General features: G+C 41.4%; 2 protein-coding genes across 2 annotated transcripts in view; one reads left to right on the top strand and one right to left on the bottom strand.

The window, feature by feature from the left end:
- Window positions 1–1,074, top strand: part of LOC104487108 (dynein axonemal heavy chain 5) — a 175,453-nt gene extending 174,379 nt beyond the window's left edge. The window contains exon 76 of the mRNA XM_086742108.1: window positions 824–1,074. Within this exon, the coding sequence (XP_086598234.1) occupies window positions 824–1,042 (219 nt within the window). The 3' untranslated portion in view covers window positions 1,043–1,074. The remainder of the gene's footprint in view (window positions 1–823) is intronic.
- Window positions 1,075–3,831: 2,757 nt separating this feature from the next.
- Window positions 3,832–18,796, bottom strand: CAVIN4 (caveolae associated protein 4). Its single transcript, XM_086742106.1, has 2 exons — window positions 18,209–18,796; window positions 3,832–5,809 (listed from the first exon to the last, which is right to left on the bottom strand). The coding sequence occupies exons 1-2, from the start codon at window positions 18,617–18,619 to the stop codon at window positions 5,153–5,155; spliced, it is 1,068 nt and encodes a 355-aa protein (XP_086598232.1). The 5' UTR covers window positions 18,620–18,796; the 3' UTR covers window positions 3,832–5,152.
- Between the last annotated feature and the right edge of the window lie 252 nt (window positions 18,797–19,048).

Below are 19,048 nucleotides of genomic sequence, written 5' to 3'. Positions count from 1 at the left end.
AGCTATGGAGTAGTGATTAGATGCTGTGGTCACTGCCCAGGGAAAGCTGCCATTGTCTGCACTGGTAAACTTTTTCCAAACCCTTGATAACTGCCCAAGAATTGAACTAATATCTCTCTGTAGGTAAAACACTTCTGTGTCTGGCTGACAGCAAGCTTTTCCAAACTAAACCTTGGCAGCTGTAGCTTCTGGTGACAGCTGTTGCCTGGGTCATCAAAAGACACCTTCAAACATGGAATTTACTCAAGTGTCCTGGAGTGTTCAGCAAGCCTCCATGTTGCTTTTGGGTTTGGGTCTGTTTTCCCCCTGCCAATAAATACTTTATATTCCTGGAAGACCCGAAGCACCTTAGGTCTTTGAAACTCCACTGCCAGCAATGCAGAGATAACAGGGAGGCTTGCTAAATGCAGCCTGGCCTTTGTAGCTCCAGTACTACCATTCAGGGAACAGGAGGTTGGGAAAGAATGGGGAACAGTAGCTGAAGAGGCAAAGGACAGGAAAAAAGACAATGATTTTGCTCCCTCCTAGAACCACACTGTTGTTTTTCCATCCAGTTCCACGGTGTGCAGTTTTACAGGTTTATCCTGCTTTATTTTCCTCCCAGGCTTCCTGATGCCTGTTATCCCTGAGCCTCCACTGGCTTAAAGATATGTTGGTGTCAATGTAGTAGTGAGCATAGGACTTGTGTTCTTGCGTGCACCTCTGCTGAAGTGCTGGTGCTTTCGCTGGAGGCCATCACTGAATCTCGTTTCAGCGTCTGGAGTTCAGACAACCTATCCTGCTTCTTTAATGCTCAGCCCTGTGTCTCTTTTAACATTCTCAGGTGCTGTTTACAAGTCTTCCTGTAGTCCATGTGTATGCTGTTAGCACGACTGCACTGGATGACCCAAAGAAGCAACCAGGAAGTGTGTACTCTTGCCCTGTCTACAAAAAGCCCCGGAGAACAGATCTGACGTACATTTTCTCTCTGTATCTGAAAACAGTGCAGAATCCAGATCATTGGACTTTACGAGGGGTTGCACTGCTCTGCAGTTCAAAATAAAGACCAACAGATAGCTATTAAAAAAGAACCCCATAGGAAGAGTCAGGGAGAGACTCTTCAGTAGGGCCTGTTGTGACAGGACTAGGGGTAATGGTTTCAAAACAGAGGGAGGTAGATTTAGATTAGATATTAGGAAAAACATTTTTACAATAAGGCTGGTAGAACACTATAACAGGTTGCCCAGAGAGGTGGTGGATGCCCCATTCCTGGAAATGTTCAAGGCCAGGTTGGACGGGGCTCTGAGCAACCTGATCTGGTTAGAGATGTCCCTGCTCCTTGCAGGGGGGTTGGACTAGATGGCCTTTGAAGGTCCCTTCCAACCCTAACCATTCTACGATTCTATGATTCTAAGATTAATCTACAGCCAGTAGGACTTTCATTGTTATTGTCAAAGTGGTGGCTACTTTTTCACAGGGGTCTGGGAATTAGCAAATGACGTATGGAGATTGTGTTAATTGCACCTAGATCAGTTTACTCTGTTCACAGCAAAAATACGAAATATATTTATCCTGGGAATATCAGAGGGAAAACAGCTGTAAAATTTAGCAACTGTTATAAAGCAAGTGAGAATATGATCAGCTGGCTTGCTCATAATGGAATCACTAGGAAAAAAAGTGCTTATGGTAGTGACAACTGCTCTAACATTTATCGTGGTTCTTTTGTAGATGTTATCTTTTCTTAATACAAGACTTCATAATATAATATAATTCTTTATAAATTCAACTTTGTAGTTAAAAACTTCTCATCTGTAGCAATATTGAAGCTGTAATGACAAATAGATTAAACGTATGGTAAAACTTAATGTTCATCTGCATATATTCCAATGCACAGTTCCTTTGATTTTGCATTTGTAAACTTACTGGGTGGTTTTACAAATGGATGTTACCATTTCCTTGAATACGCAAAGGATCATAGAAGTGATCTTTGCATGAGTAGTTGGCCTTTGCACATATTAACTCATTTTTAAACCTATATCTCATTTTAAGGAAGATGTGCATATCCTCCGTTAGTAGCAAGAAAAAAGTTTTGAAACTCTTCTCAGAGTAAACACATCTGAACTCCAGTGTGGCTCTATTAGTATTCGCTCCATTGTCGTTAGTGCCTGAATCCTGCAAACTCAAACCTCTTAACTGCTTTTTATTCTGCATTTTGCATCAGTTTAGGTAAAAAAAAAAAGTAGAAGACACGCAGACCATTTGTACGAGTAGATTCACCTGAAATGGTTGAAGTCATTTTTGTGTGTTACCACCATTGCTGTCTACCCTGTAATTGCAGGGTGATTGCTACTGCACTTTTAATAGCTATTGACAGATAACGTGTTTGGATTTTTTTTGCTAGCACAAATTCAAAGCAAACAAATTGCTGTTGTATGTTATTAAAGAAGGACTTGCAGTGAACGCTTTGTTAGTCACTTTTTTCCTCCTTGTAAACACTTTCAATTTTTGTATAAACACTTCCATGTCTTTTCAGCTGGCATCTAAGAAAGTAGTTCATCCTTTCCCACAACCAGTTATACTCTGCAGTTAGCAGTTGCAGGGCTTTTTCCATGAGGAAGTTTGATATTCACACTCCCACCCACAACCAAGCAGAAAGTGCCAGATTTGTTCTTGGAAAACAGAGCAGACAGGGACAGGGTCCCTTTCTCCCACTGAGCCAGGAGCAGCACTTGTTACACACACAGTGCCGGCAAGATTATCTTACCAACTGAAACCACCTGTTCAAAAAATACAGACCAAGCCTCCCTGCAGTACAGCTGTACATCAACTGATTTCATTGAGAATTTTGTTTCTGAGAAGGGTGAAGGATTGGGCTTCCACAGTATTGCTCTTGGAAATGATGAAAAAGATAAGGGGGACTCCAAGCAGCAAAAGGCTGTGCTGTTGTATAGAAATTGAGGTTGTAAACCACAGTGTCCTCCCCATCCTCTACCTGTATGAGGGGATGTGCAGTAAATTAACTTTAATAATAGCTTAAAATGAAGAGCAGACAGTGAAATACTTTGCACACCTGAAGAACTCACTCCTTGCTGTGAAAACAAATCATCCTCTGAACAACTGAAGTTAGAAGTAAACATTAAAAAAAATACATATTTGATAGAGGTTATATGTGGTGCTATATGATAAGCTCCATGGAAACTGCATCACTTCCTTTCTTTGTCAAACAAAATGAGAAAATTAAATGCTATATAAAGAAAATCTATAGGCAATTATGCTCTAGCACTTAGTGTTCTGCTGTATAAAAATGCAAAGAAATAGCTTCTTTGAACTTTGACATTTTCATTTCAATAACTAAACCCTGTTTGTCAGTTCAGGAAAACGTCAAATCTTGAAGAACAGAATGCAGGCCGTATTACGGAGGAACCAGACAAACCATACCATATTTCACGGAAAATAGCTACAGTTTTATACAGAACTTGAAGAAGAACACACTTGTAGAAAACACTTCCTATAACTAGTAAAAAACCAACCAAACAACACCTCCGATCTATCCTATAGGCAAACCCTTTTTTTTTCTTTTTGCATGTAATTATGGTACAGTGGAGATGTACAAGTTCCTGTTGAAAGAAATATCTTCCTCTCCGTGTCTCCCTCTCTTGCCCTATCCTGCCCTTCCATTCAGTGGAGTTGCTGCTTCCAACCCAACAACATTAATTTGATTTGAAATGTCATTGACATAGTGCGACATTGACCTTCCCTGACCAGTGTTCCCTAATTACTATTGCTAAAGCAATAGTTTCACTTCGAGTGTGACGTACACCAGAATAAATGAAAGAACTGGCAGGCAGAATATTTGAAATCAAACTAATTATATTTAAATTATAGATTAACAATTAGCTGGGAGTCCTCAAACAATGTATACAGATAACCAAGTTACGCTCCGCTGTTAAAATGAATCTGAGATATTAAATACAATCATACAGCTTTTGGCAATACTGTACAAGTTTCACACAGAGTAATGACTAACATTGCTTTCAGTAAGTGCTTTGAAGGCAACTCCGTTTAAGAATGAAGAGAGCAGTACAGTCCTGCACCCCGCGTCAGCGTAGCGGCCGAATTTACAAACATATCTGATGTCACGGCACTGGCTCCTGAGTGTTGCAAATAAACAACATTCCATACTCCAAAGGGGGGGTCTGTCTCGTAATCCCTGAGGCTGTGGCTGGTCGATAACGATGAGGATAGGAAACAAAGAATTGGGTTATGGATTGGCCCTGTACTTCAGTGGCTTTGTAGAATAGATTTTAATTGCAGTGAAGCTCAGAAAAAGCACAGAGAATGGAAAACAAAACAGTTCCCTTGTCTGGTCAGTTATGTTCATGAGCCCTATGATCCTCTGGATAGAGTAACAATACTTGAAAAAATCTCGAGTTACAACTTCACTTGTAAACTTCAGTTACAATATTCTATTTTTTTTCTCTATTTATCCAGAACCCATGCATCAATCTTATTCCTCTTTTGCTGCTTCATACCTTTGCTTTTCTCACAATCACATCTTTCCAAAACATCAATACGATACCTCATTCTCTTTTCCTCCTGCTATTCCTTATTTAATGTGTCTTCTGCTTTTTTATTCTCCCTCTAGAAGTGCAGAAAATGCATTCCTTATGTACATCAAACCTTCCTCTTCCAGAACTCTAGAAATAATCTTTAGTTATTCCAGGAACATTACTTTTCCACTCAGAAGAAACACAATTTACTCAAAAACCTATCATTCCTGCCACATTTTATTACACTCTGGATAAACCAGGAATTTCCTCCTTCTGCTTTTTCAGTGAGGGCCCTTAAATGAAAAGATTCATATTGCTAAATTAACATTTTCCGTAGTCCTTTTGCTAATATGAAGTAATTGTTATTCTTTTCTGATTAGAGCTATCGGTGGCTCTCGGCTATCGGCACAGTGCAAGACCGAGGGGGAGCCCCTTCATTCCGTTGGCATGGCTTGGCTTTTGTCAGGAAGACAACACTACAGACACCCGCGTAAATGATAGAACACCACCAACACATGTTTTGTGAAACAACACAAATTCATACATTTTTTTAAAGCTGAATGAACACATACTGTGCTCTCTTGTTCAGTAAGGGTAGTACGGTGTGTTTGCTAATGAATTCCTTACACTGATTGCTTTAAGTCCAGCAAAGGGACATCATCGCCTCCTCCTCCTTCTTTTCCTTCCTGCTTAAGAACGACTTCTGGCATTGTCACTCCTTTTTCAGTTGACTGGGAAGTACCTTTTGTTGCATTATTCTTGTCTTTCTTTACCTTAGTGATCACTTCTGTGTAAGAGATTTCTTCAGTGAAGGGCTCTGCTGCTGCGAGCTCAGAGGCCATGTGCACACCAGCTTCCTGGATCCCCTCCTGACCTTCTGCTCCTGTTCGTTCTTTATTTTTTTTATGGATCTTGAATGTCTCCTTTGTTGGGGCAGCTTGTGAAATGGTTTTCTTGATCCTCATCCCAGATTGTTTCAGTCTCTCTCCCGACTGCCTGATCCTCTCTCTCCTCTCAGGGGTCACTATTCTAGTTCGAAGCCTGTTTACCTTCTTGCCAAAATTTTGTCTCGTCTTTTGGATATTTTCCCTTGAAAATGCCTTTTTGATATCATCTATGCGCCTCATGCCCGATTTCTTGAACTGAGCTGCTTTGCTTTCTTCGATATAATATTCTTCATCAGAAGACAGATCATCAGGTGGGAAGATATCATCCTCTAGAGTTTCACCTGCTGTCCTCTCTTTGACAACAGAGAGAGATGAAGGACACTCGGTTTCCTCCTGTAAATGAAAGCACAGAGTCATCTTCCAGCAGATGTGTTTTAAAAGGATGGCAATTCAAGTATTTTGTTTGTTGGCTTGTAGTTAATTAATGCTAACTGAAGCACAATATTGTAACAAAGTAAGGTAGGCTTCTACCATCATAATTTGTGATCTACACAGAATACAAATGGCAGAAGAAACCTGTGCCAAGTTCTGTAAAGACATCATACCTGATTAAAGATTTCTTGTCAGTGTGGTTCTACCTGAAACTAATGAATGCCATGGTCCTATGTTTACTGGCCCCTAATGGTTTTCAGAGCAGATTTGTCCTGTTCATGAGGTTTTTTTTGAAGCTTCTCAGAGACAGGATCTAGATCCATTATTCCTCACCAATAAAAGTAGACATCCTATAGACAAAACAGGCTCCTGTGCTTGTGCCAGCTGTACAATCTTCCAAATGAGTGCTTCAATGACATCAGTAGTTTCAGCCCTTTACTGTCAGCAAGGTAATTGCACATTTTTTACTAATTGGAACTTAGCAAACATTTCTGTTGCTGCCCAGAAGGAGATAAACCCCAACACGTTAACTTACATGTACTGGCTCCACAAGGGGACAAAGTCACTAAAGGAATGAGATGTTATTCACTAAACCCAGTTCCATACAATTCACTCAGCACCTGCACCATCGCTGAGATGAACTTGACTTGTTCCATCTGGAAAAATATGAATGACCCTGAGCAAGCACCTCTATCTCCTGTGACGAGTTTGGTGGCCTTTATGAGCATGCGGTATTAGGGCTTTATATTATACATATGATACATATTAGCTGCGTGCTTGGAAGTGGTGACTATCCTAGGTATCTTAGCATGAGGAAGGTATGTAGCCCCTCCAAAGAAAGACTGCTAGAGGCTCAGAACTCGAAGACCTACAGAAGACTTTCAAAAGCTGTCCAAAGTAAACATTTACCAAGAATCACTTAGTGGTTAAGCATGTTCAAAAAAAAAAAAAACCAAAACGAAAAAAGCTTGTGGTAATGGAAGGATTCAGTAGTATGACTTATCTGAACAGGGAGAATCTCCTAAGAGAGCTGATCCCCTGATCTGAAGACTGCTGTCTGCATGGACATTATACATTTGTGGCTCAGTGCCAGTGGGTCACTTCTGTCTAGAAGTACTAGTGTACGCAGAGCAGAAAACCCGTAACTTGTAGGAGGTGTATGAGATGGACAATGCCAGCCCTTTCTTCCCCACTACCTATTTATGTGCACGTGCATGTGCTCTTCTCCCAAGAGGAGCAGCCCTTTGGGGTGCAGACAGGTACAACAGCTATATAAAACTTCTCTAAGCTGTTTCCCATTAGTACGAACTACTTCACCTGATTTCTGAGGCATGACAGTGTCTGAGGTCTGTCCTTAGCATTATTACCTTAACGTAGAAAACAGGAGAGAGAGTAGCAGTTGTGAACCCATGAAGAATGGGTCAGTCTTACTGAATATTTTGCTGTGAACTGATTTCCAGCCATAAAGTCATCTGTCATTTTTCACAGTGACTCATATAGTAGCAAGTCATGTTTAATGCTATTTTACAGAGTCCTAGCAATATGTAAAATAAAATACAATAAGCTATTTGGCAGATAAAGCCCACTTATCATCATGCCTTGGCTTCATTAAAAACCCTCTAGTAAAATAGTTGTTAATGCTTAGAAAATATAGGGACGAGTTATGTTGCATTGATTACAGCAGAATGTTATTCAACTCATCTGTCAAAATCATGAGGAACAAAACTACAATGCTTTGCTAATAATAATCTTCATTAACATGTGCAAATTAACATTAATTATATAAAGACTTCTATATATAAACATAAACCCTTCTTTTCTGAAAATGAACTAAAACACAGCTGGATAATGATTCCTCAAAGTTTGTAAATTACAGCCCGCTCCTTCAGCTGAAATGGTAAGAAAAATGTTTCCAGAATGACTATTCGAAAATTTCAGTACGTACAGAAATGAACACAATGTGAGGAACAGGGTATGGTGTTCATATGAAGATCACTTTTTAAAAAGAGTGAAGGCAGAGAGACTATTTTGTCGGCAATATTTAAGCTGTCTTACTTTGGAAGAAGAACAAAGTTTTCTGTACATTTTGTCAATTGTTTGCCAGATTTTTATAGTATTTAGCTTTCCAGTCTATTACCTAAAGAAGAGAGCCCTTTAACTTTCATACACGTGTATTAGAATTAAGACTTACAAACAATAACACGTGAGATGGCACAGAAACTAGAGCTGCAGGTCCTGAGGAACATTTGTCATTCTGCTACAGACTCTGAGAATCATCTTTGCCAAATCTCTGTTTTTCTCTTTTTCCTTGCTTTCTGCACACATCTTGCAGAACCAAATGTAGCAAGGCTAAAAAATAGTGTGAGTTTCTATCTCCTCTCTGAATTTCTGGATGGAAGATGTCACTGAAGTGGAAAGTATTAGTGAAACTGGCTAACATGTTAGGGGGGTTTCATAATAAAAATGAAGTGATTTAGACTCAGTAGGAAAGCTTTCTCATCTGCTCTCTCTCCTGGTCCTCCTCATTTCTTCTTATCACTAGATATGAGTGGGGTAGAGAGATGGTACGAACTCATCCTTCCTAAAGCAGGAGTGATAAGTTTTAGCACCAGGTGGGAAATAGATGGAGTCAAAGCTACCAGCTCATTTATAGACTCACTAAAAGCAAAGACCAAACGCCTACGGATTTCAGTTGCACAGGACAGAGCCCTAAACGAAGTGACAGCTTTCTTCTTGGATTGAAAGCAGATGGGACTGGAAGTAGCAGGACTGGACAGCCCGATCTTAGGGGAGGGTGAGAAGGAATTGAGCACCTGGAGAGGGTGCACCCTGCGACAGGTGCTCACACTGGTCCCAATGTGCTCATTGGCCATAATCTGAAAAGTTAGTCCACCACTCAAGACATTGAAAATAGACCTTAACCTTTCAAAATGAAACATTTTTTTTTTTCCTTTTCCTGCAAGGAAAAAGTTTGGAAATCAGTCATGTAAGTGGTTGATTTGGAGGTAGTCTCGTTTTTGTACAAAATCATAGCGTATACGCCCACATTATGCAGCTCCCACCTTCTCACCCCTACACTGCCTCTCCACTGACATGTAAACATTTGGGTGTTTTCCACCAGTTTGAGAACGGAGCTGAGCTCAGACACAAAGAAATAAGCTCTCTGCTGAGGAGCTGGCTGTGTTGTGAGTCATTCCATCTGTCCTGAGCAAACACAGCTTTGCCTCAGGTACCTTGCTTGTAGATCTTGTTTTCGGCAGGGAATGGTGATGCTGAGAAGAGGGAAGGTGTGTTATGAATGGATGTAGCAGAGAAAAGAGTCAGAAACAGGAAATATTTTGGAAAAATGCATGTGTGTGAAAGGAAATGAGGTCTGGAAGGAGAAAGGCTTCAGGTTCCGTGGTAGCAGAGGAAGGGCCGAAGGCATTGGTCACAATGATAAGGGAGACCTTTGCAGTTCAGCTGGGCAGGGAGAGAAATAGAGAAGCCACAAAGCTGTAAGATTAGTTAGAGCCACTGCTTAATAAACAAATTTAACAAGCAAGACTTAAAGGTGTCACGTCGTAACAGAACAACTGCACAATTCGGGAGCGGCCGGTGATGCCTCTGGCACAGTAAGTTTGCTAAGAAAACATTCTAAACCTGAACTTTGACTTTTCCTAGTTTTTGAGTATTTAACTTCCAGCCAGTGAAGTCTGAGTTTTAATGTCCTGGCTGAATACAAAGTAAACAGATGAGTAAACCTCAGCTTTGCTGAAAGAAGGCCAGCATGGTATTTATTTGAATGGGGACAGAGGATATGGAAACCCAGATATTTCTAACACTGGGTTCCCAAGAAAATCTGACTCCATCATTGTCATTTTCTCCCTCTGCTCCCATTTCAATTTAATTCACAATTAGAAAATTTTTGAAGGGATGAAGTCTGTATCCTTTACACAGGCCTTTCGCTTCTCAAACTTTTCATCAGCTGCCAAAATGCTCGCTGTTCTGCATCAGCACACGAGGCCACTGACCAATTTGCAGGCACTATTGGTGTCTCCTGATCTCAAGGAAGGGATCACAGCAGCACCATTTTTCTCCCATATGACATTGCAAGGCATTTTTGAAGGAAGGCTAAGGCATCTGCTCCTTAAACTTTGCAAAGTGCAAGATGTAGACTCCTTTTCACCTGACAGAAACCTTACAAACAATAGGTAAATAATCTTAAATGTGGCAATGCCCTTAGGGAACGTTATGAGACTCTCGAGGTGGCGATGCTCAGATAATGAAAAACTGCAGGGGAAAAGACACTGTCTCAAAACATGCCTGCTTGATAACCCCGCCTGCACAGTCAGGCTGTTCTCATCCCTGGGCAGGGAAAGAAGGGAAGTGGCAGAGCAAATTGTTTAGCAATGCCTCAGATATTGCAGTTGTGTCCTGGCAAAGATCAGGTCGGCTCTAATAGCACCTTTCTCCCTCGTTGCCCAACAAAGGAGCAAATAAACCAAGGGGGCTGCTGGGAGAGGAATGTCGTGCCTTCAGCACGGTCAGTGAGGCTGTGCAAAGGAAAAATGTTATTAAAAAAATTCCCTCACAAACTTGTTAGCTGCATTGCCACTCCTTAGCTTTGCAAGCAGAGATGGGATCAAAAATTAATAGCAGCAGTATCATTACTTTCATTAAGAAAAGGTGCGTTGCTAATTTAGAGTCCACTGGGTTCGCCAGATGAAGCAGTGGCGTAGAATCACCGTACAACAATATTTAGGCTTTAAGTACATTAACACTTCAAATTATTTCAGTAAAAACTTTATTATAATGTCTTTTAGAAATAAAAAATAATGGGATATAAGAGCATTTTAACGGGTGTGGCTAGTTCAAGAGCTTTCCTCCCGTTGTCCTTTCATGGTTTTTTGCACACGTATTCTGGGTTTGTATTTCAAAGCCCAGACTGGGCCTCCAGAGTCGGCAAGACGAAAAAAAGATAATACATTGTCATATGTGTAAATGCATGCTAGAAAGGCTATAAACCAGTTTTGCATTCTCTTTTCAAATAACTTCAAATATAACTCTAACAAGTTTTAATAAAGGTGACTATTACCAGCTCTCAATGATTATCTAATTTCAATGAAAACTTTAGCAAAGCAAAACTTTATCAAATACAAAAAACAATAGCTGAGAAAAATAGAATGACCAAATAAATAATGAAAAATTATATATATATATAAAATCATATTATATATCTATATTTTTGTGTATATATATATATACACACACATATAAAATCAAGACTCAAAATGATCCTAAAGAAACTGCTCACAGGAAAAGTAGGGAGGAGAGACCAATGAAACTCCGTAACTCGGAGTCATTGTGTTGCACAGGGAAAAGGTCAAGGCAAACGATCTTTCAGCCGTGGGATGCGTGACAGGGAAGATGCAGGTGATGATTAACACAAGCACAGATGGGACTGGCGATCACCTGAAATTCTGAAGCAGAGCACAAAGCAGAGAAATGGTCGAAGGCCACCCAGCGCCTGGTCTGGCGCTGCTGCCGTGTCTATGACGACTAGGGATGCAAATGACTGGCAGCACATGGCCAGGAAACTGCGTCCACAATGTTTAAAAAAAAATCCTGAAAATTTGCATGTCAAATGAATGATTTGATATTCAAACCGACAGCCGAGGTAAATCATTAAAACATCTCCTTGAAATAGTTCTCTAAATCAATATGAGACCGCTGATGAATAACCAATTACAAATTATTCAGTCCTTTTACTCATATTCTAACAGTTAAGAGTGAAGCTTTATAAATCTCAAGCGATCCTTTCCATTTTTCTGCAAATATGCCATTTCAAAATTCCTGCCATCAGGCCAAAAAGCTGCTCAGATGAGAGACGAATGGGATTATTCTGAAAGGGCACCTAAGGGATTTTATCAAGTAAAGTAGATACAGAATAAACACTTCAGCACGTAAGACTTTATGGCCAAGTGCTGTTCCTTGCATTTAGAATTATTTTTACATAATGAAAAAGCAGCTTGGCCAGAACAGTCAGCTCTCTTCAGTTCTCTTTAGTGAAGCCTAATACACATCCCTTTTCTTTAAATTCTGCCAGAAATTCATTTACGACTGTAAAGAACCCCAGCTCATTCTCTGACGGCAGCAAGCCACAGAGAAGGAGCAAGCGTTACCCGGTCACACCGCAGCACTCGGAGAAGCCCTTGGCTCCGGGCCACTGCGTGCTGCATAAAGAGGGCTACGGCAGTGCCGGGGGAAAATTAAAGCTTCCCACTTACTTTGCTTTGGTATTGTTTTACAGAGCTAGCCTAGGGAACAGCTCTGGAGGTCAGTCCGCAGGTGTGCAATCAAACGGATGAAATTTCTCACTTCCAATTTATCGGTAGATACCAAGCCTTTGTCAGCAGAGGAGAAAGAGAGATCAAAAGATGTGACACGACAAAAAGAAGTGTTTGGTGATGTTCTGATTCATTCATTCCTCACAAGGTGACTGCTCTGACAAGCGAGCTCGAGCAGGGAAGGGCTCTCAAGTACAACAGAAACGCAGCCATGCGTGGGGTGCTGCTGAACTCGTCTGCCCAAGCAAGCATGTCTCCATATGAACTTGCTTCTGGACACCCTTTCAACCCAACGAAGACAACAGGTACTTGTAGAAACTGTGTCCAGAAGCAGATGTCTACAACAGATTGGGTGGACCAGGCTCCGTACATTTCTCTCTGCTTGCTTGAGGGAAGTCTACAGGTCAAATGTACAAACACCTGTGTTGCTGATGTCTAATGCCTGGCAAGATGAATCTCAGCCCAAAAGCTGAACTTGCTGTTAATGACCTCACATATATCTCACATCTGTGCCTGTGCTATTTTGATTAACTTTATTCCTGTACTAAAGGAATAATTGCAAGTTTCATCTATCTTCAGCCGTGCTGAGAATATAAAGCCCAGCTACATGTCCCCAGAGTCAAGCCCGTGCCTGAATCTGGGCCTCAGGAATGAAGAGTATCAGTGAAGACACATGTGGGCCCACAGCGGCCAGCCGCAGCTCCTGTCGGTACGTCACTCCAGGCAGCCTCTAGGACCACGGGGCAGAGGCATGACACAGGAGAATCATGGTGTAACCACACTCTTCTACTAGCATGCAGGCCAACCACAAGCGCAGCCCTGAGCAACTGCCTCCATCGCAAATGTCAATTGACATCAGTTGTTTCCACCGCTCAGCATTAGTAGGTGGAGAAAAATCAGTGGCAGCCCTGAGAAGATGACTGCCTGTCCTTTGTGAGGATCACCACAAAGGAACAGGTCTGGGGACTCTAGTTACACCAGATCAAACGGCTTAGCATCAAGTTTATAATCTGCTATGAACTCAGCCCCCTGAAATATGCAACCTAAGGGCCCACCAGCTGCTTTTTAATTTATTTTTTAAATTTCCCTTTCTCCTCTTTCCTTGTGAACACATCCCTAGGAATATAGTTTTCCGTAGCTGGTTGAAAGCAGTTGATTTTTTGCTAAAATCACGGCTAATGGATGATCTTTTTGGCTGCCAGCAGTACTCCAGGGCTGGCTCTGCCACTCCTCCAGCTGTTGGCTGCACAGCACGGGGCCAGCTCAGTGCTTTGAACCGAAGGACTGCGCGTGACACTGCAAACAAAGGACTCCTGCCCCACTCTCTGACACAACTGTTAGGTTTCTTTTATTCTCCGTAATCTCAGCAAAGGCAATTACCTGTCCCAGCTGTAAAAATATTTGTAAGGTTTATGCCACAAGACTCCAACAAAGGCCCTGTGTCATTGGGCTGCTGAGGCCTCTGTGCCTGAGGCCAGTTCTCTGCTGTCACAGGTAGCCAACCTACACCACCTATTTTTCCATTAAGTTTTCAGACTCTAGTTTAATAGCAATTTAGATTTTCTTCTCTCCCCATGGGTTCTAGCAGAAGGCTTTGTCCAGACCCTCATGTCTCCAGGACTAAGAATACATTCCTGGTTTCTGACCTGAGATGACTGACGGACAATTTACACCCATTTCATTTTTTTTTGCCAATGGTCTTTACTTGACTTCTTATCTGTGCCACAGTATATGCATAAATGACATCCACAACCTCTCATAGCCTCTTTTCTTGCTGGACTAAACCCAACTAGGACCTCCTGGTCTCCTCTCATTTACCAGGGCTTCCTCTGATCAGCCTGGTAGCTGTTTTCCAAACCTGTTCAGTTTGAACACAACCTAATTCAACAGAGGTAGTGGTAGTTCAGGTGGGCTCAGACAAGGACACTGGGGATCTCTATCACTTCTGGAAGTATCTTGCCTGAAGCCTTGCATGACCATGTTTTGCATTTTTAAGAGTCACATGATCAAGTGGGCTCTCAGTCATCTTGTGAGCAATTAATACAACATTTTCTGTCCTTTCCAAACCCTAGGACCTTCAGAAGACAAACTAACAACAAGGGCTTCTGCTAAGTACAGGAATTGACAGTGTGTACATGTAGATTACCATTACTCCAGCTCCAAAGATTTTTTGGTTTCTTGCCTATGTTTTTCTGTGGACTAACAGCTCCTCATTTTGAGCCTATTTTATTAGTATCCACACCTTTTTCTGTGCCAAGATCTTTAATGAAAATATTACACTGTTGACAAAGACGAAGAAGCAAACCCTTTTAGAAACCCATCACAAGCCTCACTTCCCATTTCAACCCAATTCGCTGTCATCTGTTGGTTTTTTTTCAGATTATCTGTTATGAAGTAAGATATCAGGTACATAAATATGAGAAAGAATAAGACCTCTCATGTTTCTGTGAAAGAAAAAAAATGATCAAATATGAGTTACCTAGCACAATCTGCTCTTGGTGAGCTATTTAACTCCATGACACTAACAATTCTATTCTGAAGCATCCTTTCTGAACCCTGACTTTTACTGCAACTTCAGATGGAAGTGCTTCCACTTCAGATTTTCAGATTATTCTCCCTATCTTGATCTCACCATTTTTGCTGTCCAAGTCATTAAGCTGCAGATGGACAGTGGACAGGAAAAGCCACTTTTATTTTAATTGATTTATGCTTAATATGAGTGGCATATGGAAGGCTGCTTTTGCTAGACTCTCCCCATGTGTGTGGTGGAGCAATTGCAGGGCAAACAAATCAGTTGTAACATGGCTGTCTGGGCGAGTCAGGCCATAACCTTACTTGGTTTCTGCCGTATCCGCTGTGACTGTCCACTAATTTTAAATGTCAGACAGCAGTGAGTGAAACAAATGCATGCGTCCCTTTACAGGAATTTGTTAGTCATTTACAGTCCTTACGTCAAGTAGTAATAGAAAAGAGCCCAGTAACTGCAACATGGACTTTCTGGTGACTGCATGCTCTCATTTAAAGAGAGACTTGCAAAACATGCAGAAAAGCAAATGAAACAAGTTCTTTCAGGATTAAAAAAAAAAGAAAAATCCCCTTTAATTTCTGAATTATTTAGTCAGAATAAGTTAAATTATTAGACGCTCTCTGAACTGCAGAGAAACGAGAGCTCTCCCAGCTGGTTAATCAGACTAACCTGAACAGAAGTCAACAGTGACCTGTACAACCTGTAAGGTCCTTTGCGTTCCCTACTACACTCGCAGGGCACACAGCACTCCAGGATCAAAGACCTCACTAGAAAGTCTGGAGTAACCTGGCATTTTTAATCATGCAACCAGCCTGGGGAGAAGAGCTGCCTGCTACCAAATCTTTTCCTCAGCCACATGGCCTTTTAAAAATGAATGCTCTCAATTTCCCTAATCATTATGCTCAAGGATGATCACTTTGTCTCTTTTTAATGCAAGGATATTGTCAGCTCTTTTCATCACGGCTGAGGTCTCTTGGGAGAATCTCCTCCAGCCAGTGATCCTTTTCAACCTGCCTGCTCCTTCTCTCAATGGTAAGATCAAAGCTATCCACTTGAAATAAAATCTTCAGGATTTAATTGCTGTTTCCCTTTTCCTCATGTGTTGATGTTCTGCCAAAAGTTAAAACTAAAACCCATGTGTGCTCACCCACGTAGGCATTCAATACCAGCTACACACAGATCATTGGCTCCACCACAATGTCCCAAATGGTTCATCAGAAAAAAAATCTCACTACAGATGAGCTGTCACTCACAACCACCAAATAAACAACTTGGTTATAGGCATTTGTAAAATATAGTGAAGGGAGTACTCTGATTCTGTAACTATTTACAGACTCCCACTCATCATAGCCAAGCTTCAGTCATTCAGGTCTTGGCACACCAGCAGTATGTTTACACTGGTGTAAATCAACAGTGTGAAAATCACTGCACTTGTGTGAAAGAGACTTTCACAAGCGTACCTGTGCCTTCAAGCTTCAGCGCACTCTTGACTACATAGCTTGTTCCAGTTTTTGTGGAGCAATGTAGTTCTCCTCCTCCAGAAAAGTGTTAAATGTCAGATCCTAGAGGGATCAGCATAGCTGCTCCTCCTCTGTGCAAGAGGGAAAAGGTTCTTCAATCTACCTTACAAAAGGGATGGAAGTTAAAGAGGAAGTCATCCATATCCTTACTGGCAGTTCTCAACTATGATAGGAAGAGGAAGCTAGAAAGACAGCAATTAAAAATGCTATTTCCCTTCCTGCAAAGTACCACCTGAGAATAAAACACACAGAACAAGGCGCAGGTCATTCTTGTCTGGCAAAACCAGAAACTCCTACTGAAGGTGATTCTTAGAGGAAGCACGCATCGTGAGGGCCACCTTTTATATGAAATATCTGAAAATAGCAACAGCTGCTCTTTATAGCTGTGTGTAAATCTACTTTCACCATATTTTACTACATTTTTTTAAGTAAGCAACAACTCATGTCTTGCTAGGAGTATTCCTAACATTATGTTAGGAATACTGTTTTAAGAACAAATATTTTCAAAGCATTGATTCTGCTGCAATCATTATGGTGAAGGCCCATCAATGAAATGGCATTATGCCATTAACTAGTGGAGTCAGGGATATTTATTACCTTTAGATGGGAAATGATTTGCAAGGAAAAAGCAAAAGTGCCTGTTTTCTATTCCATCATGATGGTGCAGCTTGCAATAATTGTAATAATAGGCCAAATTGTGCCTGTGAATTCTCCGTAACATCCACAGTAAATCACTCAGAAAATCTGGAAGGCACAATTTGGCTGCATATGGTACTAACATCATGTTAACGAGGTAACATTTCCTACCTTCAGCTTTTACTCTTTTTTTTTTTTTAGCTATTTTTCCCAAGACTAGAAAATGAAGTACTTAAGAAAACTAGATGATGCAGAAGAATGTAATCTATATACGCTGGTGAATACACTCAGTGAAACACACAGCTCCATTCATTGCAATTAATGTTATTTATGTACAAACAAATGCAAGAGCAAGGTGTAAGGCTGGGCGACGGGGGCGCGTTGCGTTTACTCATGCGGGCCGGTATTTTCAAGAATGCCTAATGCTGAATACAACTCATTTGAAAGAAGCTTTGGGCACTTGCTGGTATGAAGGAGAAGATTAAACACTTACTTTCTACTGACTTGGGGAACGGGGAAGTTTCAGCAAAAGGCAGGATCAGGCCATCGAACAAATGGGTTTCACAGCACACACTAACAAGTGGCAGACCCCATGAGCTGCCTGCGCTTTCTACTTGTATCAAAGTAGGCAAGACCATGCCATTTCATGAAACTTCTGTCCAAACACAATCATTTATAAGAACAAAGAACATCCTACAATGAGGTCAATGAATGAAAATGTATGATTTGCTTGCCCAATATGACTGGAAGAACGGTGCTGAGTTAAACCATTTCCAATGGCATGCAAGGGACTATTTGCTGTCATGAAGGGTTTGTGGGTCTGAGCTTTAGTTTGTGCATATACTGCTGCAAACTGAGACAATTAAAAAAAAGCCCCATTTGTCAGCACTATGCAAACCTACAAATTAAATAAATCATATGTTTTAACATCAGTGTTAGAAGAAAGTTTGTGTTGCAGGAGCCTACAAACATGTTTGCTATTTGGACTTATACCTAATATGGTGAAAAAAATAACAGGGCCGCATGTCGAGCATGGTTTGTAAGACAAGATTTACAGGGCTAGCCTCATATTACCTTTCAGAGAGGCAACAAATAGTCCTTGCTGATCTGCAGTTAATCTTATGTGACTGGCTCAGAAACCTACCAACACTAATAATAGACCGTGTGTGCTGCCGTCAGTAGGTTCAGCGCGAAAGGAACTGAGGAGCACAACTCAATGTTAAAGAAAGCATAAAATAACTCTCATGCTGGACAGATGGCAGCTTTTGATTCATTAACCGAGGCCTACAAGTAGCTACCAAGGAGGTGGCACAATAACAGTGCTAGAAGAAATTAGGTTTCTGGTTACCTGGTAGATTACGACCCGGAATTTGTTTTTTCTCAGCATCTCCTCTTGTTTCGCTTCCACCTTCCGCACATTGGCGCTCTGCCTCTCCACGCGTGCCCGCACCTCCTTCATGGTAGAGCTGACTTTGCGAGTTTTCTCCAGTAACTTGTTCACCGTGTAGCCTGTATTGCCATGAGCCTGGGCAAGCTTTAGAATGTCGATCTGTATCGTCTTGATGGCATTTTCCATCTCCCTGTGCCTCTCCTCTATCCTTTTCTGGCTCGCCTGCACAGTGTCCACAATGTTGGCCACTTTGTCCAGGACCGTCACAATCGTGTAAGCTGCATCTTGTTCTTCTTCCTCCTCGGTGACACTGGAGAGACGATTTTGGTGAGTTTTGTCAGCCTCTGGGGTGATTTCATGGCGATCCATTTTGCCTGCCTTCAGCCAGGTCGGCGGGAGGCAAAGTTTCGATGATCCTGCCAGAACGATTCTGGCGCTGCTGCAGGGAGCCAGGGCGACAGCTGGTTCCGGCGATGCTCAAAGTAGGGCGTGAAACTCCGCTCCTGGAGCTTGGTCAAATACTTCTGACTACAAAATATCCACACATGATTGTTCGGATACTTTCAGCAACATGAAACCCCTAAAATTAGGAAGCAATGTCTGCAAAGGAACATACGTTTAAAGGGTCACGCTTCTGTACTGATGAAGTTATTAGTGTTAATCCAGGAAAGTTAAGTAACTTACTAATTAAGCAGGAAAGAAAACTTGCATATTTTTAACGATCTACTTTTGTTTTTGTGTTACTGGAGTGCTTTCCTCCGAGGGAATTCAAAGAGCGGTCAGGAAAATGAACACGGT

Source organism: Chlamydotis macqueenii, chromosome 2 (assembly GCF_036417535.1).
Source record: "Chlamydotis macqueenii isolate bChlMac1 chromosome 2, bChlMac1.mat, whole genome shotgun sequence".
NCBI classification, from domain to species: domain Eukaryota; kingdom Metazoa; phylum Chordata; class Aves; order Otidiformes; family Otididae; genus Chlamydotis; species Chlamydotis macqueenii.
This window is presented reverse-complemented; position numbering and strand designations above follow the sequence as displayed.